Here is a 26,804-nt window from a genome sequence, read left to right as displayed (position 1 = left end):
GTCTAAACATATTGAAGGTCTAAACATATTGAAGGACTAAACAGGTCTAAACATATTGAAGGTCTAAATATATTGAAGGACTAAACAGGACTAAACATATTGAAGGACTAAACAGGACTAAACATATTGAAGGACTAAACAGGACTAAACATATTGAAGGACTAAACAGGTCTAAACATATTGAAGGACTAAACATATTGAAGATCTAAAGATATTGAAGGACTAAACATATTGAAGGACTAAACATATTGAAGGACTAAACATATTGAAGGACTAAACATATTGAAGGACTAAACATATTGAAGGACTAAACCATATTGAAGGACTAAACATATTGAAGGACTAAACATATTGAAGGACTAAACAGGACTAAACAGGACTAAACAAATTGAAGGACTAAACAGGACTAAACATATTGAAGGACTAAACAGGACTAAATATATTGAAGGACTAAACATATTGAAGGACTTAACAGGACTAAACATATTGAAGGACTAAACAGGACTAAACAGGACTAAACATATTGAAGGTCTAAACATATTGAAGGACTAAACATATTGAAGGACTAAACATATTGAAGGACTAAACCATATTGAAGGACTAAACAGGACTAAACAGGACTAAACATATTGAAGAACTAAACAGGACTAAACATATTGAGGGACTAAACATATTGAGGGACTAAACATATTGAGGGACTAAACATATTGAAGGACTAAACATATTGAAGGACTAAACAGGACTAAACATATTGAAGGACTAAACAGGACTAAACATATTGAAGGACTAAACAGGACTAAACATATTGAAGGACTAAACAGGTCTAAACATATTGAAGGACTAAACATATTGAAGGTCTAAACAGGACTAAACATATTGAAGGACTAAACAGGACTAAACATATTGAAGGTCTAAACATATTGAAGGACTAAACAGGACTAAACATATTGAAGGACTAAACATATTGAAGGACTAAACAGGACTAAACATATTGAAGGACTAAACAGGACTAAACATATTGAAGGACTAAACAGGTCTAAACATATTGAAGGACTAAACATATTGAAGGACTAAACATATTGAAGGTCTAAACATATTGAAGGACTAAACATATTGAAGGACTAAACATATTGAAGGACTAAACATATTGAAGGACTAAACATATTGAAGGACTAAACCATATTGAAGGACTAAACATATTGAAGGACTAAACAGGACTAAACATATTGAAGGACTAAACATATTGATGGACTAAACAGGACTAAACATATTGAAGGACTAAACATATTGAAGGACTAAACATATTGAAGGACTAAACAGGACTAAACAGGACTAAATATATTGAAGGACTAAACATATTGAAGGACTAAACAGGACTAAACATATTGAAGGACTAAACAGGACTAAACATATGGAAGGACTAAACAGGACTAAACATATTGAAGGACTAAACATATGTAAACATATTGTGTGTACTGTGTGATCAACAGAGAAATAGTCTGCATGCTTTCATGTAACTCTAAAGAAGCTTAGCATGCAATTGTTAAGATAGATTTATGTCTGTGTTAAACAGATTTATGCTACTGGCAGAATTAAAGTAACACCATTTCATAGCTGTTTCTTAACAGTACGAAGGCTGTCATTTCCAGTCGAAAGAGTAAAACAGAACCACACTCATCTTAGTACCCTGGGTGTTGATGGCATTGTGGCATATCATCCTCTGATTAACAACAACCTTGGGAATATCTGAGCTCTTAATTCCCCTTTGGTACAAGTACAGAAATGGTCATGTGTGATTTATGCAGGTAAGCCTCCACGATCAGATTCACGTTTACAAATGTAGAGTCTGATTCAGAGGTCCGTACCGACTATTCAGGCTGCAGTTTATTACGGTGTACTCATTTCTAGGAATTATTCTTTAATAATTTACAGAAGCAAAGTGTTACGAAATCTCCCCTGAAAAAAAATGTCAAATACATTTTTCCTTGGACTTGGGTCACAAGGTGTCATATAAAATTGGAGCAGGGTTGTTACTTTGGAACATGACTGATAGGAGGACAGGGTTCTCTGCTGCCCTCTACTGAAACTAGTTGCAGCTCTGGATGGGCCACTTCCAAATGGTGCTCTCAGCGCAGGGCACACTTGTGGAGATCTTTAGAAGATTTTACAGGTACAGGCAATCTGGTGGTAGCTCCACCTTGTACTCTGATAGGCTAGGTGGAAGTATCACCATATAGCTTATTCCAATCAAATCCTCAAGTGCATAAGGTGCATATGGTTTAAGGGTCGATTTGGGATTGGACCCGTGTGTGTGTTTATGGTTATAGAGCTGCAATACCCTCTAGGATAGTCACAAGTTCTCTACTGCCGTGCGAACTGTATAATGGTACTTGTACACTAAACACCAGACGAGAATTCAAATGTAATGGGAAGACAATGGAAATAGAATGTTCAAAACAAGAGCAGCATTACCCTGGTGGCAAAGACGCGTGTAACCAAATGACATCTCTTAACAAGTGACCTGGAGGAACGAATCTCAGGTCAAAAATCAAGAAAGGTCAACAAAAAAAAAAAAAATCAGCATGCCGACAACTCGCTGTCTTGCATTTTATTTGGTCCTTGACCGACTAACCATCGGTGCCTGGCATACAAACACCACTGCATGTTGCTCTTCTCACGATTGCATGGTTTTTGCGTGGTTTTCTCTACTGTTGGGCTTGGTGGCATGCGAAGCCCAAATGTAATGTACTATTGTACTGTTTCTCCCAGTTTCAGGCAGCGTTCCTAATCTCGTTCTCTCTCCCCTTCCTTTACCTCATCGCCATTTGGCAGTTGCGGACACCCCTACTCCGCCTCCCCCTCCTCCGCCCGATGACCTGCCCATGTTTGATGAAGCTCCTCCCCCTCCTCCACCGCCACCAGTTGACTACGAGGAAGAGGAAGCGGCTGTAGTTCAGTACAGCGACTCGTATGCTGATGGAGACCCCCAGTGGGCGCCCAAGAGCTACATGCAGAAAGGTGTTCCTCAGGGCTCAATACCGACACCACTCCATTTCACTTCTCCTTCCTACCATACAATTCACACAGATTTATTTAAAACTAAGCTGAACCAGTCAACTACTTAAGCACATTTTGACACTCAGTAAATTTGTTAAATCTTCAGGCAACTATTTCTTACCCGTTGCATCCTAATCCAGTTTGCTAAGTATCTCTCTCTCCCTCTGACGATTTTCCCCTCCTCTCTCCAGTGGTGGCCATCTACGACTACACTGCGGATAAAAACGATGAGCTGAGCTTCATGGAGGGAGCCATCATCTACATCATTAAGAAGAACGATGATGGCTGGTTCGAGGGAATCAGTAGCGGAGTCACGGGCCTGTTCCCCGGCAACTACGTAGAGTCCGTCATGCACTAAGCTGACTGGAGGGACCCTACTGCACTCTATTGTGCTTCTACTACAGACGTGTGACCTTACGAAGCATAGGGAAGTGCTTTTGGATATGACAGAATGTTTGGTCTCTTACTAATTGCAAATAAATCAAAATACAAAATATCTATTTACTTTATTTTGTTGTTGGTGGTGTTGTGGGTGGGTTGAGGGGTATAAAGTATATAAAGAATGAATAGGACAAGGCTGATGATGTACTCACAAGGGCTGTGATGTAGGGATGTTTTCAAAGACCAGGCAGTGTAGGCAGCGGAGGGGAACGACGGGCTCATAGCAATAGCTGGAACGGAGCAAATGTAATAGCGTCCGAAAAACCATGTGTTTGATACCATTCCACTGATTCCGCTCCAGCCATTACCACACGCCCAGTCTACCCAATTAAGGTGACACCGACCTCCTTTGAGACCAGGGTAACGTTAGCTGAAGGACATCCTGCCTTTTACGCGTTCTTCCTGTTTACATATGCACGACATAACATCTGACCCAACTATTCATCTACTGAACTACACATTTCTCATGCACTTATGAAGTGTTAATGTCTTTATGAGTGTATCACGAGTAGTATGCTAAATGGAGACGATGTCTGTCAGACGGCATGTGTAATGCCTATGTAAACATTAGGCGATCTTGTGTAGACCTTCAAGTGGAAGTGCTACTTTCTGTTAAATTGTATATAAATGTGAGCTGCAGCCTGTTGGGTGCCTGTAGTGTGAATTCAGTGAATGTCAATCGCAGTATCTCAAGCAGGCTACTTACCACACACACACACACATGCGAATGTCCTACAGAATATTCTGTTTGATTTACTTAATTTTACTTTTTTGACAATACAAAAACTTATTGACAACTCAACATTTACATACACACATTTTAACAAACATGAATGACCTCCCCCTTGGTCAGACCCACCCCCTCGCCCATCCTGCCAGTCATCCCCTGGACGTCTCCAAAGCTTCAAACTGCCCTATTCTGCCTCTGTTGCCCAAATTGTTCAATATTTAGATAACGCATTTGATTAATTCATTTAAAACACTTTATTTTATGATTTAACAAACAAAAACTACAAAAGTTATCAGAAGCCTGATGCATGTTGGGTATTACATTTTAAATCTTATTTTGATTTTTATGAATAACAAAACCTTTTATTTTCAGTCATTCCTGAAGTCTGAGCGTAAAGCAAAATCTAAAACTTCTTTAATTATGCTTCCATTTTGGTTGTAATACTTACATTCAATTTAGGCTTTTTAAATTGTCTAGACACAAAAGGCATTCTGGGACGACTTGGTTTTGTTTTTAAGAATATTCCATTTACATGATAAATTCTTTCATCTGGTAACGCAACACCATTATGTCGTGACTCCCCAGTTTGTAACTTTTTTTTGTAACCCCTTTTCACTAGAGTTCCACGTCCATTTTAAGAAACGTACATGTCTAATCTGAACTAAATGATTTATCTGTAGGTATGTTTTGGGGATCAAAGTATATAATGTGAACAGTATTATGATCCATTGTTCTTCATGCCGTTTTCGTGGGCTTAGTTTTCAAAACTGTTTAGTCATGGTGTTATTGAAAAAAAAAAAAAGTTGCCATTTGACTATCCTGTGATAATGGTGATCAACATGACATCTCATAGTCTTCACCTAGATCACATCGCTTTAGAACAGTCATAGTTTTTAACCCATAATGGTTTGGTTTCATAACTCAGGTCTGGTTAAGTTCTTTCATTGTTCCAAAGTGACCCCGGCCATTTCGTCCATACTCATCTATGGCTGTAGGCTCCTCCCCCTCCATCTCTTAGGAATTACGTTCGACTATCGATCCAGCCATGACAATTCAGGTTGGTGTTGTCATTGGTTTGATAAAAAGGTTCCAGTTCCTACATGATACGTCTTTCCTGTCCGTGGAAGTTCACTGCGTTTAACCCCTTCAGTATATAGCAGCTAATGCCTTGTTATAGTCAACATAGACAAGTGTTCCAACTCAATGGGTTGCAATATCAAAGCTCCGCCCTTAATGTGTATATATGTTAATTTTTTTTTGTATGTACAGCCTTTTATAATAAACCATTCTCCTACATATACAACCTAGTGGTGTGGTGATTGAGAATGAAAACAAAAAGGATAGACTTGACTTCAAAAATAAATAAACGTGTTTTAATTTGAGTACAGTGATTGTGGATGTTAAGGCCTCGATTACAGGAAGCATCTCTAAATTGGTACGAGTCACCAGGACAAAAGTTTGGCATTTGTGCGGTACGGACGGCTCTTCGAGCAATGTCTTCACACACACAACCTATATCACAATGATACTACATCTTCGGTCTCATCGTGGAATTAAAATGATTCTGCAGTGGCCATGCCGTCCCAAACCTTGAGAGCAATGTCAACTGCCGTTGATGACCAAATACAATCTGCCAGTTCAACGTGGTGGGGGGGCGTTGCAGTTACAGTACACAGTGAATATTAAATAATTCAGTGATTTTTTTACATTTATTTTTTTAACAATGATCTTGGATGCTCTGTGTCAAATCCTCACTGACATGCCATTTTAAATCGCTTTGAAGAAAAGATGGGGGTTGATTCAGAAACCGGGGAGGGGGGGGGGGGTTCCTGCAGGACCGGCATTGAAAACCCCCCGACGTCAATAACATTCTTTGTTCTGTGACCCCTTCAGTGTTATCCCCAGAGGAAAGGAAGAAGACATAGGTAATGTGAAGCTGTGCATCTCAGAACTCAGTCCTGAAGAACCTGTGTATGCACAGTTTAGTTCCACCTTTATCTTAGTTAACACAAAAAAAACTGCATAAACAGTGCTCCATCAGGACCCACTGTGAATATCACTGATGAAACCACCCATCAACATCTCCCAATGAGGTGGCCTTTCACAGGTACAAGTAGCTGCCTGAAGTGACGAGTGGGGTCTCACTTGTCACGGGTAAGGACCATCTGGGTGAGCCTGATAAGGGCGTCCCGCTCCAGAGAGGGCCTGAGCAAGCTGATCTGCCGGATCGCCTCTTGGCAGTAGTGCTGGGCCAGGTAGTTGGTCTGATCCACACCCTCACTCTGAGGAAAGGACAAACAGGAGGGTGAGTCAGGGTGCTTTCTAAACAGGTCAGTTGTAATTGCTACATGATCATAGGTCCAATAGTATTTCTATACCGCGTTAATATTCTGACGTCCCTCCACCTAGCGACCCCCCCCCCCAAATGTCCCTGACGTCCCTCCACCTAGCGACCCCCCCCCCCCAAATGTCCCTGACGTCCCTCCACCTAGCGACCCCCCCCCCCCAAATGTCCCTGACGTCCCTCCACCTAGCGACCCCCCCCCCCCAAATGTCCCTGACGTCCCTCCACCTAGCGACCCCCCCCCCCCAAATGTCCCTGACGTCCCTCCACCTAGCGACCCCCCCCCCCCAAATGTCCCTGACGTCCCTCCACCTAGCGACCCCCCCCCCCCAAATGTCCCTGACGTCCCTCCACCTAGCGACCCCCCCCCCCCCAAATGTCCCTGACGTCCCTCCACCTAGCGACCCCCCCCCCCCCCCAAATGTCCCTGACGTCCCTCCACGTAGCGACCCCCCCCCCCCCCAAATGTCCCTGACGTCCCTCCACGTAGCGACCCCCCCCCCCCCCCAAATGTCCCTGACGTCCCTCCACGTAGCGACCCCCCCCCCCAAATGTCCCTGACGTCCCTCCACCTAGCGACCCCCAATGTCTCTTACCTCCTGGACATACTGCCAGGCACGAGCGACATCTCCACTGGAGCTGAACCGCCTCATGATCATACCATGCAGCTCAGGAAACTAGAGAGAGAGCGTTAAGACACTGTCACAGACTACGCAAATCAGACATTATGTGAAGCCAGGACTCCCTGGAAAACAGTAGCAATTGTTACTGAGTGGACTATCCTGGCTTAATAAATCGACACTGAGGGTACAAAATATTAAGAACGCTCTTTCCATGACAGACTGACCAGGTGAAAGCTCTGACCCCTTATTGGATGTCACTTGTTATATCCAATCAGTGTAGATGAAGGGCAGGAGACAGGTTAAAGAAAGATGTTTAAGCCTCGAGACATTTGAGACAAAAGATTGACGTGCTTTTGAACAGAGTACGGTAGTAGGTGCCAGGCACACCGAGTTTGTGTCAAGAACTGCAACGCTGCTGGGTTTTTCACACTCAACCGTTTCACGTGTGTATCCAGAATGGTCCCCCACTCGAAGGACATCCAGTCAACATGACACAACTGTGGGAAACATTGGAGTCAACATGGAGCCAGCATCCCTGTGGAACGCTTTCGACACCTTGTAGAGTCCCCCGCCCCGACGAATTGAGGCTGTTCGGAGGGGAAAAGGGGGGTGCAACTCAATATTAGGTGTTCCTAATGTTTTGTACACGCAATGTATATTGAACAGTCACTGCGATTCAACCTAGAAATTAGAAAATTCGACAGTGACCAAGTGAGTCAAACGCCAACATCCCAAATGGCACCCTATGCCCTATTTAGTGCACTACTTTAGACACACACACACACACACCTGTTGGCAGGCAAACAGGACGGGGCCGGTGGCCAGACCCAGCTTGAGGTCTGTAGCTGAAGGCTTTCCTAGTTGGCTGGCACACGCTGTGAAGTCAAGCACATCATCCACCAGCTAGGACACACACACACAGACACACAGACACACACATTTCAATGTTAAATACATTCCTCAAAACAAAAACGGAAAAATAAGCACATTAAATGATTAAAAACAGCACCCATTGATTCAAGAGGCATACAACTAAATATTAGAAATGTACCTGGAAGGCGATGCCAACGTTCCTCCCATACTGAAAGGCTATTTCATGAACCTCTGGATCGGAGTTCACTAGAATGGATACCTTGAAATGGACAAGAACCCAGTCAACACAAACCTAGGAGTGCCCCCGAAGACTTCCTGGAAGTCTGCATTACGCGTGTTTGACGGAACGTACATACAGCTTTACAACTGTTGGCGATGAGACTGGCCGTCTTCTTAAACGTCTTGTCGAGGTAGTGTTTGAATCTCTCCTTCTCGTTCTCTTTGGAGCCCAGCTGCATGAATTCACCTGGAACAGCAGCAAATGTGTCAATGAGAACAGAGAGAGAGAGAGAGAGACCTATACACTTTGGTAATCTTAAACAAAAAAAACATTAATTTCTCCTTGCAGAATCAGAAGCGTCGCGACCTCTAGATAGTAAAGGAGCAGGTAATGGTGATTGATAGGTATACAGTAACAGACAGATACAAATCAAAGGTGTCCGAAACTGAAATGGACTGCATATATTGTGCAACGTGTCACAGGCAGGATCTGAACCAAGGTCTCCCATGGGAGAAACTATAGTTAGGACACCATTACGCCAAGAGGTCATTTACCTCCGAGGTTGACACTTGATTTTGAAGTCGCGGGCAGGGCTACCTCATCACGAGACCGACTCGTGTGTCCTTACCTCGCACCAGATCCTCCGTGACCTGAGACAGGACTGACACCACTGTGTTGTTCCCGATACGGGCCAGAGCCATGGAGGCTGCCGAGAGGATGAAGTCTCCAGCTAAAATGGCCTGGGAATAAGTTAGAGAACACAGTCAGTCACATGATCTTACTTCTACTAAAGGGTGAATTAGTTTGTCATAACATGCATTACAGAAAAGTGATAATATTGCACCTTCAAGAGAACTTGGGGCCATTTCATATGACCATTTTTCCCCTCTCTCAATAACATAATTGCATATGTTGCAGTTGAGTAGCTTAGTGTCGTGCGTGTATGACAACAGGATTGGCTACTGCTAACAGACAACCCCCCCCCCCCCGTTCGGAGGACTCTGGCGAACCTTTCTCTCGCCCCACACTTCGTTGATAGTGGTCTTCCCCCTGCGCTTGTCCGAGCCGTCGATGACGTCGTCGTGGACCAGGCTGGCAGTGTGGATCATCTCCGAGATCATAGCTATGGATCGCTGACCTGGGAGCAGATCTCTAGAGAGAGACAGGGAATAAACAAAAAGAGTGCTGGATCGAATCCCCGAGCTGACAAGATAAAAATCTGTAGTTCTGCCTCTGAACAAGGCAGTTAACCCACAGTTCCCCAGTAATTTGTTCTAAACTGGTTAAATCAAGGTTAATAAAAGTGAAATACCTGGTAATGCATACAACCTACCTACCTAGTTGACTAGGCTACACCCAGGATAAGGTCTTACCCGTCTCGGTTGCTGTGACTGTTGCAGGCCCGGGCCATTAGCACCACTATCATGGGTCGGAAAGCCTTGCCCTTCCCGTCAAAATAGTAGTCACATATGGACTTCAGCTCTGATTTGGACACAAAAAGTTCCTGTGACGCCCAGAAAATACAAAATATAATCACAGTTATGTTATGAAAAAAAAAATAAAAAATCACTAACAATAGTCTGGTGAGCTAAATAAGAACGCCACCATGCTCGGTCACAGTAATACATCACATTTACAGCGCACTTTCCATCGGAAAAACAATCTCAAAACGTACTAAATGATGACTCATTCAAATGACTTACCTTCTTGATATCGTCGTACAAATGATTCAAGTCTTTTTGGGCTAGAGTGAAGGGGTCCTTCAACTTGGCATCGCTGTGTATCCTCTTGCAGTAACAAGGCTTCGGTGTAGGGTAAAGCAACTTTGATTTGTGCCTACAGGGAAAAACACGTCAATTAAATCACACGTGTAAATTAAAATGCACACAAACACATTAAACAATCTACAGCATACAACACATAAAATCTCAGACTCACCTTGTCAGAATAGAGTTGCCTAGTGAGGTTGCGTGTACAGTCCTTGAGGACAGCCCCTGAAATAAATCAATGTCACAAATTAATAAACCTGAGCGCCACAACATGAGCACATGTAACCTTTGAGTCAGGTGAGTGGTGAGAATTTAAAGCTTTTACTCCGGTTTTTGAAGGACAGCTAACTACACCGAGGTCTAGTTGAGAGGAGCCAGAGTCAACTACACCGAGGTCTAGTTGAGAGGAGCCAGAGTCAACTACAGCAAGGTCTAGTTGAGAGGAGCCAGAGTCAACTACAGCGAGGTCTAGTTGAGAGGAGCCAGAGTTAACTACACCGAGGTCTAGTTGAGAGGAGCCAGAGTCAACTACACCGAGGTCTAGTTGAGAGGAGCCAGAGTCAACTACACCGAGGTCTAGTTGAGAGGAGCCAGAGTCAACTACACCGAGGTCTAGTTGAGAGGAGCCAGAGTCAACTACACCGAGGTCTAGTTGAGAGGAGCCAGAGTCAACTATACCGAGGCCTAGTTGAGAGGAGCCAGAGTCAACTACACCGAGGTCTAGTTGAGAGGAGCCAGAGTTAACTACACCGAGGTCTAGTTGAGAGGAGCCAGAGTTAACTACACCGAGGTCTAGTTGAGAGGAGCCAGAGTCAACTACACCGAGGTCTAGTTGAGAGGAGCCAGAGTCAACTACAGCGAGGTCTAGTTGAGAGGAGCCAGAGTTAACTACACCGAGGTCTAGTTGAGAGGAGCCAGAGTCAACTACACCGAGGTCTAGTTGAGAGGAGCCAGAGTTAACTACACCGAGGTCTAGTTGAGAGGAGCCAGAGTCAACTACACCGAGGTCTAGTTGAGAGGAGCCAGAGTTAACTACACCGAGGTCTAGTTGAGAGGAGCCAGAGTTAACTACACCGAGGTCTAGTTGAGAGGAGCCAGAGTCAACTACACCGAGGTCTAGTTGAGAGGAGCCAGAGTTAACTACACCGAGGTCTAGTTGAGAGGAGCCAGAGTTAACTACACCGAGGTCTAGTTGAGAGGAGCCAGAGTTAACTACACCGAGGTCTAGTTGAGAGGACCTTCTAGTTAGGCAGTGAACCACATAATGTTAGACTTGACCAATGCAGGCTACCCACTGATAGTTGTCTAGTGATAACCGAATAGGGTTAACACCTAGTGAGACAAATCAAGTGCAAAACTTAGTATCGTTACATAGCAATCCTGAAGTGGCATGCAGTGTCTTGACCTTTAGCTACATAACAAACCAGCTAACGTTACTGTCAGCTAGAAATACAATCTTGTCAAACTAACACATCTTTAGCTAACATTATACCCAGAAAAGTAATGTCATTCATTACAATATTGTTTTAGTTAGCTACTACAACTAGAAATAAACGGGACTAAAGCCCAACATAGCTACACTAAACCAGCTGTAACTCATTCAATAAGATCAGTTACTGGTTGACCTTTCGTCGAGGTGACAGCAAGCCCGCCCGGTGAAAGCTTACCTCATTTCCCGAGCCAGTCGCGGTTCCAGTTCCTCGGAGCAACGAGGTAGCAGAACTTCCATTAAAAGAGCATATGGTTTCTAGTAAATTCGTACGGGTAGAGCCTGTAGCCCACCTCCAACAGTGCCTCCACGGTAACGCCATGCTCCTCCAGACACATCCCCTGGAACAGGTTAAAAAAACGTGACGCCGGCAGCGGAGGAGCGCAAATTGACGTTCGTTGACGTCATGGCGTTAAAAATGTAAAAATCATCTAGACGTACAGTACAGAAACCACCAGGGTTGCCCTTCCAAGTTCGCGGTTTACCGGATTTCTTTTTTGTAACTTTGAAAACGACGCTGCGGGTGAAAATGTATTGATCGCGGGTTGTGTGTTTTTGGGCTAATTCTTAATTGCACCGTAGCCGTCATGACATCTTTCTTAAAAAAACACCTATACACATATATAATATACACACATACTGAACAAAAATAAGCACAACATGTAAAGTGTTGGTCCCATGTTCCATCGACTGAAATAAAACATCCCAGAAATGTTCCATACACACAAAAATGTCTCTAAAATGTTGTGCACAAATTTGTTTACATCCCTGTTAGTGAGCATTTTATAATTTGTCAAGATAATCCATCCAGTTGACAGGTGTGGCATATCAAGAAACTAATTAAACAGCATGCATGTGCACCTTGTGCTGGGGACATTAAAGGGGGGCTGTATTGACAGTATTTCTGTCTGTAATAAAGCCCTATCTTTGGGAAAAACTCATTCTGATTGGCTCCCCAGTGGCCGCGACCCCGCCCAGTCCTGTGAAATCCATAGATTAGGGCCTAATTTATTTATTTAAATTGACTGATTTCCTTATATATGAACTGTAACACAGCATAATCTTTTAAATTGTTGGATTTATATTTTAGGCTCCCGAGTGGCACAGCGGTCTAAGGCACTGCATCTCAGTGTCACTACAGACCCTGGTTCTATTCCAGGCTGTATCACAGCGGTCTAAGGCACTGCATCTCAGTGTCACTACAGACCCTGGTTCTATTCCAGGCTGTATCACAGCGGTCTAAGGCACTGCATCTCAGTGTCACTACAGACCCTGGTTCTATTCCAGGCTGTATCACAGCGGTCTAAGGCACTGCATCTCAGTGTCACTACAGACCCTGGTTCTATTCCAGGCTGTATCACAGCGGTCTAAGGCACTGCATCTCAGTGTCACTACAGACCCTGGTTCTATTCCAGGCTGTATCACAGCAGTCTAAGGCACTGCATCTCAGTGCTAGAGGCGTCACTACAGACCCTGGTTCTATTCCAGGCTGTATCACAGCGGTCTAAGGCACTGCATCTCAGTGCTAGAGGCGTCACTACAGACCCTGGTTCTATTCCAGGCTGTATCACAGCGGTCTAAGGCACTGCATCTCAGTGTCACTACAGACCCTGGTTCTATTCCAGGCTGTATCACAGCGGTCTAAGGCACTGCATCTCAGTGTCACTACAGACCCTGGTTCTATTCCAGGCTGTATCACAGCGGTCTAAGGCACTGCATCTCAGTGTCACTACAGACCCTGGTTCTATTCCAGGCTGTATCACAGCGGTCTAAGGCACTGCATCTCAGTGTCACTACAGACCCTGGTTCTATTCCAGGCTGTATCACAGCGGTCTAAGGCACTGCATCTCAGTGTCACTACAGACCCTGGTTCTATTCCAGGCTGTATCACAGCGGTCTAAGGCACTGCATCTCAGTGCTAGAGGCGTCACTACAGACCCTGGTTCTATTCCAGGCTGTATCACAGCGGTCTAAGGCACTGCATCTCAGTGCTAGAGGCGTCACTACAGACCCTGGTTCTATTCCAGGCTGTATCACAGCGGTCTAAGGCACTGCATCTCAGTGCTAGAGGCGTCACTACAGACCCTGGTTCTATTCCAGGCTGTATCACAGCGGTCTAAGGCACTGCATCTCAGTGCTAGAGGCGTCACTACAGACCCTGGTTCTATTCCAGGCTGTATCACAGCGGTCTAAGGCACTGCATCTCAGTGCTAGAGGCGTCACTACAGACCCTGTTTCGATCCAGAGCTCTAAAATATAGTTGCCAACTGACAAAACCCAATATTGCCAAGATGTTTTATTTGCCATTTCCTGTTCATTTCATTTTTACATTTTAATAATGTGCACAATTAAAATGAATACAGTTTTAAATTAACACTTACATTCACATGTTTAATAAACCAGACAGACTAGTGTGTGTTATGAAATAAATTTTTATAATCCACTGGTCACAACAGTTCAAATCTGATTTTCAAAGCCACCAAACCCTGTGCTGACCGAGGGGACATTTTTACCAACATACAGTACAGTGCTAGCCAACTGACAGTGTCTATGGACCTCCTGGAAGTGCTTTATCTCCTTGGTTTTATTTATCACAAAAACAAAATGGTGTCCATCCGAAACATTTTCGGTTATGCATTTTACTAAGTGCTCTTTGTTTGTGACATTTTCTTTGATTTCATCAAGGATGTGATATCAAACCCTTGTGTTTCCTCTCCTGGTGGAACCTGGAGAGAAAAAAAACACAGAGAGAAGTGGATTTAGAAGTGGATTCATAGACCAACATCTCAAAAATTACACATGAGTCCCACCAAACGGCACCCTATTCTCCTTTTATGGTGCACTTTCGACAAATGTAGTGCACTATAAAGGGAATAGGGCCCATAGGGCTCTGGTCAAATGTAGTGCACTATAGAGGGAATAGGGCCCTGGTCAAAATGTAGTGCACTATAAAGGGAATAGGGTCCATAGGGCTCTGGTCAAATGTAGTGCACTATAAAGGGAATAGGGTCCATAGGGCTCTGGTCAAATGTAGTGCACTATAAAGGGAATAGGGTCCATAGGGCTCTGGTCAAAAGTAGTGCACTATAGAGGGAATAGGGCCCATAGGGCTCTGGTCAAATGTAGTGCACTATAGAGGGAATAGGGCCCATAGGGCTCTGGTCAAAAGTAGTGCACTATAAAGGGAATAGGGTCCCATTTGGGACACATCCTAATATAGTGAATAGTCGATAGTGAAACGAGAGCAGATAAAGGAAACCTTCTCCTCTGAAATCGTTGTGGCACCTCGTCGTCATTTTCCTCATCTCTGACTCTCTGGTATACCAGCGGCTTACACAGAGCTTTCCTCAGTGCTGGTCTCTCTGAAAACAAATCGGGCCAAATCGGGCCAGAACCATCAGACTCATAGAAAACACATTTGATCCATGCAACAGGGTTGGTATTTATACTGCGTGTCAGATTACGAGTCCCGGCAGTCCATTTCATTAGGATCTATTTATTAAACCAGGCAAGAACAAATTCTTATTTTCAATGACGGCCTAGGAACAGTGGGTTAACTGCCTGTTCAGGGGCAGGACGACAGATTTGTACGTTATCACCTCGGGGGTTTGAACTTGCAACCTTCCAGTTACTAGTCCAAAGCTCTAACCACTAGGCTACGCTGCCGATCTATAAAGCTAAACTAAACCTACATTAGCATTCATACTCTAGTACGCTTTATAAATACGAGCACGGATATTTAGGACGACCGAAAGGATAATATCAATTCAATATATTGACGAGGGTTGGGTTATGGTACCTGGTCGAGGCAGTGAGCTGTGTGGTTTCTGTCTAGGCTTGGCACCTCCACTCTCCCATGTGCCCGGATCTGAAGTATTAACGCCATCTCGGCACAGTCCATCTACAGCGGCAATAAGACAGAGCAAATGTATGGTTCAGTGCGTCGGTAAGGAAATAGGGCGCCATTTTGGAAGCAAAGCAATGAAAATGTCCTTTACATGTCCCGTGTTGCTTATCCCCAGTTCCGTGTCCACTCTCCCCCTCCACCACATGGCCTTCATAATACTTCAGCTCTGATCCCACCAACACGGTCTCTGGTTCCTGCTCCTCGGGCCCAATAGCCTCTCTCCACTGGCCTCTCTTACAGCTGTGCTTGGGAGCATGTCGGATGTGTAGAGGGAGAGGCTGGTGTTTCTTGTGGACAGGGTGCTTCTTCACGACCACCCTACTGGGGTGCGCTCTCTCACAAGTCCTTACACATCCTCGTTGTTCCTGCTCGACCACCCCGTCAGAGTCCCCGGCGGCGTACACCCTGGGGCTGTGATGAACTTTAACCCTGCTGCTCACCCCTCCTCCTTTCAGCAGGCTCGAGCCACAACAGACGCACATGAGCTTCTTGGACTGGGGACAGACTTCCTTGACCTCTGCCTCTCTGAGGTCGTCAGAGAACCTCCCCCTCGCGTAGACTGAACATCCGGGAAACACGTCCACGTCCTCCAGATCGGTGGAGAACATCTCGTCCCGGGACGAGAGCTCGTCCAGGGATGAACACAGGACACTGAGCCTCTCGTGAGCCGTCTGTGGCTGGCAGTAGTAGTGGTGGTGGTGACGGACTGGGGTGGTGGAGGAAGTAGCGAGAGAAGACGACAGAGAGGCCTGGAGGTCTTCACACAGCAGAGCAACGCTGGAGCTGGTAGAGACGTCCTTCTGCAGAGCGCTTGCTGTAAACACCTTGTCAATTTAAAATAAAAAAAAGTTTATTTGACCATACAGATACATAATGAAATGCTTAACTTACAAGCTCTCCTCTCAAAACAATTCAGCTATAAAAACCTATTACATAGAAAGTATTGTAAAAATAAAAATAAAATAAAAAATAAAATAAATAAAAAAGATTGACCTTGTCAAAGGGCAGACAGAGGATCTGGTAGGACAGGTCAACGTCCAGTTCACACAGACTCCCATCTGGAACATCAAACGTTTCTCCTCCATGTTGCTCTAAGGGTTGCCAGTCAGAGGCTAAGGGTGATGGTGGTCGTGACTGGGGGGAGAGCAGGTTGGAGCAGTGACTCCGAGGCCTCAGAAGTGCCTCAGTGGAACTAGTACCAGTGTCTGGATTGGCGCTCCCCTCCTCTGCCTGGTTGTCTGGGTCTTCGGGTCTGGGGCTGTCGTCGGACTGCGAGACGGCGGACAGGAGGCAAAGATTCTCAGAAGAACAGCTATGAAGAGACTCATCCTCTGCGTGATGCCGCGTGTCCTGGATATCCTCTTCCTGAACAGATGAGCTGTCCAATGGGAGCTCCTCGTCAGAGTCTACAGCCCAGCCCTCCTGAAGCCCCAGGTCTCCGAGGCTCCGACTCGAATCGCCGTCGTAGACCGCCGCTGTGGAGTCACTGACGCTGAACAACCTGGCCAGTGGAGACGACGATTGCAAACGGCTGCTTTCCAACTTACCATACGAGGCTCCATGACTACTGTGCATGTCTCCCCCCACCTCGCGTTTCCCTTCCTTATTCTCTGACGAGAAGATTCCAGAAGCTTGGGAAACAACTCCGGAATCAAGTTCTTTCTCAGAGCCTTGCTTCTCGTTGGTCTGGAGCTTGTTCAGAGCATCACTGGACTGGGTCTGAGCCTCCGAGCAGGCCACCTCTCTCTGGGCCTGAGCCTGGTGATGGTAAATAAACAAATGAAATAATGAATTCATTAATAATCTAATGAATTGAATATAAAACATTTGAAATACAGAAATTGCCTTATACATCTGAACACAATAATACATACACTGTAGTGTTGTTGTTGTTGTTGTTGTTGTTGTTGTTGCTGGTGGCGGAACATGGGGTCATGCATCGGAGGTGGGTGGAAACGAGGTGGGTCGTACATGCATCTGTAATCAACTGGATGCATGTGTGGAACAATGTACTGACCAGGATACTGCATGTATGGGTATGGGGACATGTATGAACTAGGACGTCCAAAAGGATAACTTCCTGTAGAGAACACATGGTTTCATCAAGACAATATGACCATGCAGTAATACACTATATATACACAACAAGTATTTAGAAACCCTTTCAAGTTAGTGGATTTGGTTATTTCAGACCACATCCGATGCTGACAGGTGTATAACATTGAGCAAAAAGCCATGCAATCTCCATAGACAAACATTGTCAGTAGAATGGCCTTACTGAAGAGCTCAGTGACTTTCAATGTGGCACCGTCATAAGATGTCACCTTTCCAACAAGTCAGTTCGTCAAATTTCTGCCCTGCTAGAGCTGCCCCCGTCAACTGTAAGTGCTGTGAAAACATCTAGGAGCAACAACGGCTCCGCCACAAAGTGGTAGGCCACACAAGCTCACAGAACGGGACCGCCGAGTGCTGAAGCAACACTCACTACAGAGTTCCAAACTGCCTCTGGAAGCAACGTCACCACAAGAACTGTTCATCTGGAGCGTCTGGAGCGTCGTGAAATGGGTTTAATGGCCGAGTAGTCGCACACAAGCCCGTGCGCTACGCTAACAGTCTGGCTGGAGTGGTATAAAGCTCACCGCCATTGAACACTGGAGCAGTGGAAACGTGTTCTTTGGAGTGATGAATCGCGCTTCCATTATTTGCGTCAATGAAAATCATCCACTGTAAACTAATACTCCATAATTCTGGTTTGAGAAATAAAGTGTATGACTCAAATGGCACCCTATTCCCTAGTCTAGTGAACTATGTGGCCCATAGGGCCCTGGTATAAAGTAGTGCACTACATAGGGAATAGGGTTCCATAGGGCCCTGGTATAAAGTAGTGCACTACATAGGGAATAGGGGGCCAGCCCTGGTATAAAGTAGTGCACTACATAGGGAATAGGGTTCCATAGGGCCCTGGTATAAAGTAGTGCACTACATAGGGAATAGGGTTCCATAGGGCCCTGGTATAAAGTAGTGCACTACATAGGGAATAGGGTTCCATTTGGGACACATTCATTAAAAACATGTAAAGTAGACCTACCTGAACCAGGTAAGGTATAGTGGTTATATGGGTTGCTCATATTTTGCCACTGATTATGATGCTGATACATGTTGTAGTAAGGTTGAGAAGCCGGCTGAACATAGAAGAAGGGCCTTGGGTGATTGACCTGCCGCTGGTTGTGTTGATCGTTCTCCATCGACTGTGGCTGTTTGCTTCCTTCTATAAAAAATGTTTTTTTAAATAATAAATTAGATTCAAATAATCTCTTTCACAATAGAGCACTGAATACATTACAATAAAAACAGAACAAAACATGTGTATAAAACAATATAATTCAGCACACAATAACAAAACATACACGTGTATAATATTGAATAATCAGTGTGAATCATTTTTTTTTTTTAAGTTTAGATCATATCAGTTCATTTAGAGCGTTCAGACTCAAGCTACAGGAGGAGGCAACAGATCTGGGGCCAGGCTACAGGAGGAGACAACAGACCTGGGACCAGGCTACAGACCTGGGACCAGGCTACAGGAGGAGGCAACAGACCTGGGACCAGGCTACAGGAGGAGGCAACAGATCTGGGGCCAGGCTACAGGAGGAGGCAACAGACCTGGGACCAGGCAACAGACCTGGGGCCAGGCTACAGGAGGAGGCAACAGACCTGGGGCCAGGCTACAGGAGGAGGCAACAGACCTGGGCCCAGGCTACAGGAGGAGGCAACAGACCTGGGCCCAGGCTACAGGAGGAGGCAACAGACCTGGGCCCAGGCTACAGGAGGAGGCAACAGACCTGGGCCCAGGCTACAGGAGGAGACAACAGATCTGGGACCAGGCTACAGTGAAAGTAGCCGTGGAAAACCCTTCTAAGTTTGGTTCTCAGTGGTTAGCGTCGCCCACGGTTGGTTTTCGAGTGAACTACAATTCCGACGAGGTGTTTTAACATTCAGAAACGTCAACAATCATCGCTTGCCAAACTGTTTTGGAAACAGATGCTGATATACCCCTTATCTGTCAGTAGGACATTTTTCAAATAAGGGACAGTCCGACATTTACTGGAACGGAGCAAAACAGGGGAGGGTTGTCTAACTTACATTTTTTTTTTCGGCACAGGAGAGGGCAGTGCATTTCCACCCCCCCCCCGGTTTATTTACTGTCATTTCTTCCATCCTAGTCATAATTTACTGTAATTTCTTCCATCCTAGTCATAATTTACTGTAATTTCTTCCATCCTAGCCATATTTACTGTAATTTCTTCCATCCTAGTCATAATTTACTGTAATTTCTTCCATCCTAGTCATAATTTACTGTCATTTCTTCCATCCTAGTCATAATTTACTGTAATTTCTTCCATCCTAGTCATAATTTACTGTCATTTCTTCCATCCTAGTCATAATTTACTGTCATTTCTTCCATCCTAGTCATAATTTACTGTCATTTCTTCCATCCTAGTCATAATTTACTGTCATTTCTTCCATCCTAGTCATAATTTACTGTCATTTCTTCCATCCTAGTCATAATTTACTGTCATTTCTTCCATCCTAGTCATAATTTACTGTAATTTCTTCCATCCTAGCCATATTTACTGTAATTTCTTCCATCCTAGCCATATTTACTGTAATTTCTTCCATCCTAGTCATAATTTACTGTCATTTCTTCCATCCTAGTCATAATTTACTGTCATTTCTTCCATCCTAGTCATAATTTACTGTCATTTCTTCCATCCTAGTCATAATTTACTGTCATTTCTTCCATCCTAGTCATAATTTACTGTCATTTCTTCCATCCTAGTCATAATTTACTGTCATTTCTTCCATCCTAGTCATAATTTACTGTCATTTCTTCCATCCTAGTCATAATTTACTGTCATTTCTTCCATCCTAGTCATAATTTACTGTAATTTCTTCCATCCTAGTCATAATTCACTGTAATTTCTTCCATCCTAGTCATAATTCACTGTCATTTCTTCCATCCTAGTCATAATTTACTGTCATTTCTTCCATCCTAGTCATAATTTACTGTCATTTCTTCCATCCTAGTCATAATTTACTGTCATTTCTTCCATCCTAGTCATAATTTACTGTCATTTCTTCCATCCTAGTCATAATTTACTATGTCATTTCTTCCATCCTAGTCATAATTTACTATGTCATTTCTTCCATCCTAGTCATAATTTACTATGTCATTTCTTCCATCCTAGTCATAATTTACTGTCATTTCTTCCATCCTAGTCATAATTTACTATGTCATTTCTTCCATCCTAGTCATAATTTACTGTCATTTCTTCCATCCTAGTCATAATTTACTGTCATTTCTTCCATCCTAGTCATAATTTACTGTAATTTCTTCCATCCTAGTCATAATTTACTGTCATTTCTTCCATCCTAGTCATAATTTACTGTCATTTCTTCCATCCTAGTCATAATTTACTGTCATTTCTTCCATCCTAGTCATAATTTACTGTCATTTCTTCCATCCTAGTCATAATTTACTGTCATTTCTTCCATCCTAGTCATAATTTACTGTCATTTCTTCCATCCTAGTCATAATTTACTATGTCATTTCTTCCATCCTAGTCATAATTTACTATGTCATTTCTTCCATCCTAGTCATAATTTACTATGTCATTTCTTCCATCCTAGTCATAATTTACTGTCATTTCTTCCATCCTAGTCATAATTTACTATGTCATTTCTTCCATCCTAGTCATAATTTACTATGTCATTTCTTCCATCCTAGTCATAATTTACTGTCATTTCTTCCATCCTAGTCATAATTTACTATGTCATTTCTTCCATCCTAGTCATAATTTACTGTCATTTCTTCCATCCTAGTCATAATTTACTATGTCATTTCTTCCATCCTAGTCATAATTTACTGTCATTTCTTCCATCCTAGTCATAATTTACTATGTCATTTCTTCCATCCTAGTCATAATTTACTATGTCATTTCTTCCATCCTAGTCATAATTTACTATGTCATTTCTTCCATCCTAGCCACATTTACTCATCTGTTGGCCTCCGCCTCCCCCATATGTGGTACTTGTCTTATGGACTACGCTTTTTCGCACGCTAACTTTTACTATACCACAGTGACAATATAGTCTATCCACCATTCATAGTGACAATACAGTCTACCAGTCTAACCTAACCCTCTATCCACCATTCATAGTGACAATAGTGCTAGGTGGATAGTTTGTCCAGATCTGCAATACGCTAACTAGCAAACATACATGCATTCAAAGCTGCATCAATTTTCATTATGAATCCACAAGAACCAATATGAATAGCTGATGGACAGCGGAGAGGCCAGGTGGATCATTACGCATGAAAGAACAGTGAGGACATGAGACACCAGACTCAAAAAAATGTCCTCCTATTGATCTTGTTTAGGAACAATGTAATTATCCTACCTAGACTAGCATTTAACGCCACAATACAATAAATAAATGCCTTATTGTTTAAGTACAAACGTCTACTTTAGGCTGCAGTGAAAACGTCCAATCCAAGCCCCTGTTTCCTTACGCACCAAGAACCAAACACTTCAATATAGCCGAAATATTTATAATTTAACTTTTAAAATGTATTACCTTTTGTGAGGCATAAACACAACCGGTCACAATGTTGTAACCTGATTAGGCCACCTCGAAAAGTATTCTGTAGACTTGCACACGTTTGTCCCAAAATATAATTCCAGCATCCTCAAAATTGGCTCGACATTAACCAGGATTCCATCCAACCTTTTTTTTTTACATTTTTTATTATTATTTTTTGATAAGTACATGTCGGATAAAAAAAAACAACGTCACGACATCATGGGAAAGGATGTCGTTTACTAAGCTAGATGAAATAGGTTAAGAACTTCAAAACGGTGGTGAAAGAGCACAGTGATTTCCAATAAATATCCAGGGTCTTATGCTGGTCTTATCCAGGGTCTTATGCAGGGTCTTATGCAGGGTCTTATGCAGGGTCTTATCCAGGTGACATTATGAGCGATACAATTGGCTGCAATGTGACAAATAATCTTGCACTTTTGTCCACAATAATCTCATCATGAGGCCTATACCTTATCTGCAAGCTGTAGAGCGCATGTACCAATAGCAGAGGGGGAACATTCGCAACATTTTTTTTTGTGACAAAACCATCAGTAGGCCTAGAGTTTAAAATGAGATTGGAAAATTCAACTGCAAAACGTATTTTTTATGTGCACTACGTATACACACACACACACAAGTCAATTTGATGGAAAGAACTGATGGGGGGGGGGGGGGGGGGGGGATTATGCAGATTTTAGAATATTGCCATGACAATCTGTCACCAATTGGATGAAAACCTAGCTATAGACACCCTAAAGAAGCGTTTCCCAAACTCGGTCCTCGGAACCCCAAGGGGGCACGTTTTGGTTTGTTGCCCTAGCACTACACAGCCGATTCAAATAAAATCAACTAATCATCAAGCTTTGACCATTTGAAATCAGCTGTACTAGGGCAAAAAAACAAAACATGCCTCCCTTGAGATCCCCAGGACAGAGTTTGGGGAGCGCTGCCCTAAAGACCGGTGCACTAGTCCAGTGTATCCGATTATACCTGCACATCTATTTTATTTAACTAGGCAAGTCAGTTAAAAAAAATGATTATTTACTATGACGGCCTACCGGGGAACAGTGGGTTAACTGCCTTGTTCAGGGGGCAGAACGACAGATTTTATACTTCGTCAGCTCTGGGATTCGATCCAGAAACCTTTCGGTTACTAGTCCAAAGCTCTAACCACTAGGCTACCTGCCGCCCCGACACTCTAACCACTAGGCTACCTGCCGCCCGACACTCTAACCACTAGGCTACCTGCCGCCGACACTCTAACCACTAGGCTACCTGCCGCCCCGACACGATTTGAAAAGGTACCGTCTCAAAGGTCCGGATGGATATTATGATTTATTGGTGTAGTAACAAACCACCTCACAACCCATGTGACCCCAAACTGTTCACACCCCTGTTGTTGGGTGAGACCCAGAGACTAATAATTCCTGTTAAGAGTCAATCTGGTAAGAACACATTTTTAATATACCGGCGCAGTTGGGTGACATAGACAACCAAAGCAACTTAAAGCCATACCAACCATAACTTTCAAACATTTAACTGACAAATACATTGTAAAAAATCTATCCAAACTGTGCAGCGACCATTTGATGAATGGAAAGAGAAATCTGTTACAAAACAAAAAGTATAATGACATTCAGAGATTGTCAAGCACAGCCTTCCATACTGGGTAGGGAGGAATGTCAAGCCTTCCATACTGGGTAGGGAGGAATGTCAAGCCTTCCATACTGGGTAGGGAGGAATGTCAAGCCTTCCATACTGGGTAGGGAGGAATGTCAAGCCTTCCATACTGGGTAGGGAGGAATGTCAAGCCTTCCATACAGGGTAGGGAGGAATGTCAAGCCTTCCATACTGGGTAGGGAGGAATGTCAAGCCTTCCATACTGGGTAGGGAGGAATGTCAAGCCTTCCATACTGGGTAGGGAGGAATGTCAAGCCTTCCATACTGGGTAGGGAGGAATGCCAAGCCTTCCATACTGGGTAGGGAGGAATGCCAAGCCTTCCATACTGGGTAGGGAGGAATGCCAAGCCTTCCATACTGGGTAGGGAGGGATGCCAAACCTTCCATACTGGGTAGGGAGGAATGCCAAGCCTTCCATACTGGGTAGGGAGGAATGCCAAGCCTTCCATACTGGGTAGGGAGGAATGTCAAGCCTTCCATACTGGGTAGGGAGGAATGTCAAGCCTTCCATACTGGGTAGGGAGGAATGTCAAGCCTTCCATACTGGGTAGGGAGGAATGTCAAGCCTTCCATACTGGGTAGGAAGGGATGTATTTTCTGTTTGTCAAGAATTGACATTGTCAATTTGTGGTGTTCAAGATATTGAAGTGCCCGAAGTTGATATGTTTTGTTTATTGGTTGTGTGGTGCATTGGCACAGAAACATTTGAGGAAATCTGATTGCATACATTTTATACAATTCCAAATATAGCATCAAAATATAGCACATCTGATTTCCCCCTAGCTGACGATTGTCTGCAGACGGCTCTGATCCTACTGGAATGGAACCGGGACGGAGAAGTGTGGTCGTACGTGGTGGTCTGCAAACCCTCAACCTCCTGGCCTGTAGCCCCGCACGGCATTTACTGTGCCAAATAAAAACATGCTTTAGCATGTTGTGTCTAAAAACACAGGGTTGCTCCAGTTATGGTTATTTGTAGTCATAAACATTATTTTTGGTTAATTCTAAGCATGGCTTGTTTTCTCTCTTTTTTTACCAGTACAAGCGGAGGGCGATTTTTTTTTTTAGGACACCTTTAGTTGGACTAGCCCCCCAGGTGATTCCTTTCTGCCCCCTGTACACATAGGAAACACATGCCTTGAGGCACCTACTATTGCTGTTCTTACTCCATCATTCAAAGTTTCTATATCTGCATTGAGATAAACCTGAGACAGATGCTGTTCACTCAACTCCTGAAACTGACCCTATTCCGCTTTCCCAAATATCCTACTCCTCAATCCATTGCCTACTAAATCTTCCACCATCCTTTAGAACACGATAGGATAGGTGACAACTACCCCATGTAGATTCCTCCTAAACCGACCAACTACATCTGCCTGCCATTGAAGTGTAGATCAGATCAAGACCCAGAGCAGATTAATATCCACTTACTGGGTCAAACCCAGTTCCCCGGCCATCATTAAGACTCACAAGCCTTTTCTCATCCAGTAGTTCCTCCAACACTTACCCATTTACCTCAGTCCATAACCCTCTCCCCAGAGAGCATACTATGAGCATTAAAATCCCAACACCATGTTACACGTCTCCTATCTTGACCTTCTACATGCTTAAGGACCATCAACCCCTGGTCTCTTACACAGGTTGTAAAAGTTCACTATTAACATATCCCCCCCTCCCAACCACACTTCTAGAACTGTTCAGCCCCCTTTCCCACACGCCTACATGGGATCCCCCTCCTCATTTATTTGTTTGTTCGTTCGTTCTTTCACCCCTTTTTTACATTTCACCAACATTTTCTTCCAAAAGAGGGCAGCATTTCCCATAAAGAGACAGTGGAAGATGGACGGAAGGGGATTTGATTAAGATGCCCCTGGTTGAACCGGGCTATATCCCGTCAATGTGACGGTGAGGGAGGCGCACCATGCTCAACTTTAATGGTAATCTACAACGCTTGGTCATATCGTCAACAAGGCAGCATGGTGCATCGTTCAGAAACAAACATCTCCTTTCCCTAACATATATGATAGAACTTTTTAACTCGTTTTCATTGCGAAGGCAGATAAAGCGTTTATCACAAGCATAACTTCTGCGTGTGAAAACACTGAATTTTACTCATTGTTAGCCCATTATTGGACTATAAGGAGCCTAAAATTACTCCTTAGTCCACGAACTCCAAATAACTTACATGTTATGTTCAAAGTGAGAATTGGCTTTGGAAGACCAAAATACTCCCATCTAAACGTGAATCTATTCCCAAATACGGCATGGTTTCTAAAAAAACATAAACCCATCTACATTCATATCACATCAAAATAATTCCACAGATGTAAAACATACACTTACTGTACACTGTTTTAACCTGTTCTAACACAGTTGCAGCCAACAGTATTTTCCGTGATAAATGTGTGGCTTTTGTCTTCCGTTTACATACAGGTGTTCAGAGACGCCGACAGCTAATTAGCACAGATAGTCCACCCTGTTTTCAGTAAACAAGTCGTGTAACATGGAAATATGACCGTGTGGAAACTCTAACCCTATTAAAAGGTGTTTCTATTTATCCTTTTAAAAAAAAGTTGTAATTATTTCTCACAGATATGAAAAAGATGCTTCCAGACCCATTGCCATTGATCATGACTCTCTGTTCTATGACATTACAAATAAGAGTCATAAGATGCTCTGTAGCGATGCGTGATAAATGTTCAGACTCTTTAACAAAGCTCCCCGCTACAGAGCATCTTATGACTCTTATTTGTAATGTCATAGAACAGAGAGTCATGATCAATGGCAACTCATTGTATGCACGCATGACTGTAAGTAGCTTTGGGATAGAATGGTCTGCTGAATGGCATAAATATATTATTATTACGCCCTACCCCACGTGTTTAGCCTACATAACTTGTTGTTAACCGACTTTGTTATCGGCCAGAACAGTGGCAAGGGATTCGAACGCAATCAACGCTACTCCGGAGCATTTATAAAATCCCCTCGCTGAGAGTCTTTGTGCGCATGCTCAGTATCCTTATTTA

General features: G+C 43.6%; 3 protein-coding genes across 22 annotated transcripts in view; 1 reads left to right on the top strand and 2 right to left on the bottom strand.

The window, feature by feature from the left end:
- Window positions 1-5,305, top strand: part of LOC110536535 (abl interactor 1) — a 113,299-nt gene extending 107,994 nt beyond the window's left edge. For all 17 annotated transcript variants that reach the window (XM_036934717.1, XM_036934714.1, XM_036934713.1 and 14 more), the window contains 2 exons: window positions 2,833-3,018; window positions 3,249-5,305. In XM_036934717.1, the coding sequence (XP_036790612.1) occupies window positions 2,833-3,018; window positions 3,249-3,415 (353 nt within the window). In that variant the 3' untranslated portion in view covers window positions 3,416-5,305. The remainder of the gene's footprint in view (window positions 1-2,832; window positions 3,019-3,248) is intronic.
- Window positions 5,306-5,587: 282 nt separating this feature from the next.
- LOC110535188 (decaprenyl-diphosphate synthase subunit 1) lies at window positions 5,588-11,956 on the bottom strand. The gene is made up of 11 exons (XM_036934735.1): window positions 11,725-11,956; window positions 10,227-10,282; window positions 9,992-10,124; window positions 9,662-9,792; window positions 9,299-9,440; window positions 8,917-9,028; window positions 8,425-8,534; window positions 8,247-8,327; window positions 7,985-8,098; window positions 7,169-7,249; window positions 5,588-6,510 (listed from the first exon to the last, which is right to left on the bottom strand). Exons 1-11 carry the CDS (start codon window positions 11,866-11,868, stop codon window positions 6,370-6,372), a joined length of 1,245 nt encoding a protein of 414 aa, XP_036790630.1. The 5' UTR covers window positions 11,869-11,956; the 3' UTR covers window positions 5,588-6,369.
- Window positions 11,957-13,953: 1,997 nt separating this feature from the next.
- Window positions 13,954-26,296, bottom strand: LOC110535186 (bucky ball). Of its 4 annotated transcripts, XM_036934712.1 has the most exons (9): window positions 25,286-25,408; window positions 18,542-18,721; window positions 17,328-17,533; window positions 17,001-17,211; window positions 16,447-16,928; window positions 15,545-16,277; window positions 15,346-15,447; window positions 14,832-14,908; window positions 13,954-14,272 (listed from the first exon to the last, which is right to left on the bottom strand). In XM_036934712.1, exons 1-9 carry the CDS (start codon window positions 25,287-25,289, stop codon window positions 14,189-14,191), a joined length of 2,079 nt encoding a protein of 692 aa, XP_036790607.1. In that variant the 5' UTR covers window positions 25,290-25,408; the 3' UTR covers window positions 13,954-14,188. The 4 variants fall into 4 exon arrangements, with proteins under 4 accessions (XP_036790607.1, XP_021475721.2, XP_036790605.1 ...); XM_021620046.2 differs by lacking the exon at window positions 25,286-25,408 and adding an exon at window positions 26,122-26,296 and having other exon boundaries at window positions 16,447-17,211; XM_036934710.1 differs by having other exon boundaries at window positions 16,447-17,211; window positions 25,286-25,409.
- Window positions 26,297-26,804: the final 508 nt, after the last annotated feature.

Source organism: Oncorhynchus mykiss, chromosome 11 (assembly GCF_013265735.2).
Source record: "Oncorhynchus mykiss isolate Arlee chromosome 11, USDA_OmykA_1.1, whole genome shotgun sequence".
Classification (NCBI taxonomy): domain Eukaryota; kingdom Metazoa; phylum Chordata; class Actinopteri; order Salmoniformes; family Salmonidae; genus Oncorhynchus; species Oncorhynchus mykiss.
The sequence above is the reverse complement of the archived record's forward strand: the minus strand, read 5'-3'. Positions and strand labels throughout refer to the sequence as shown.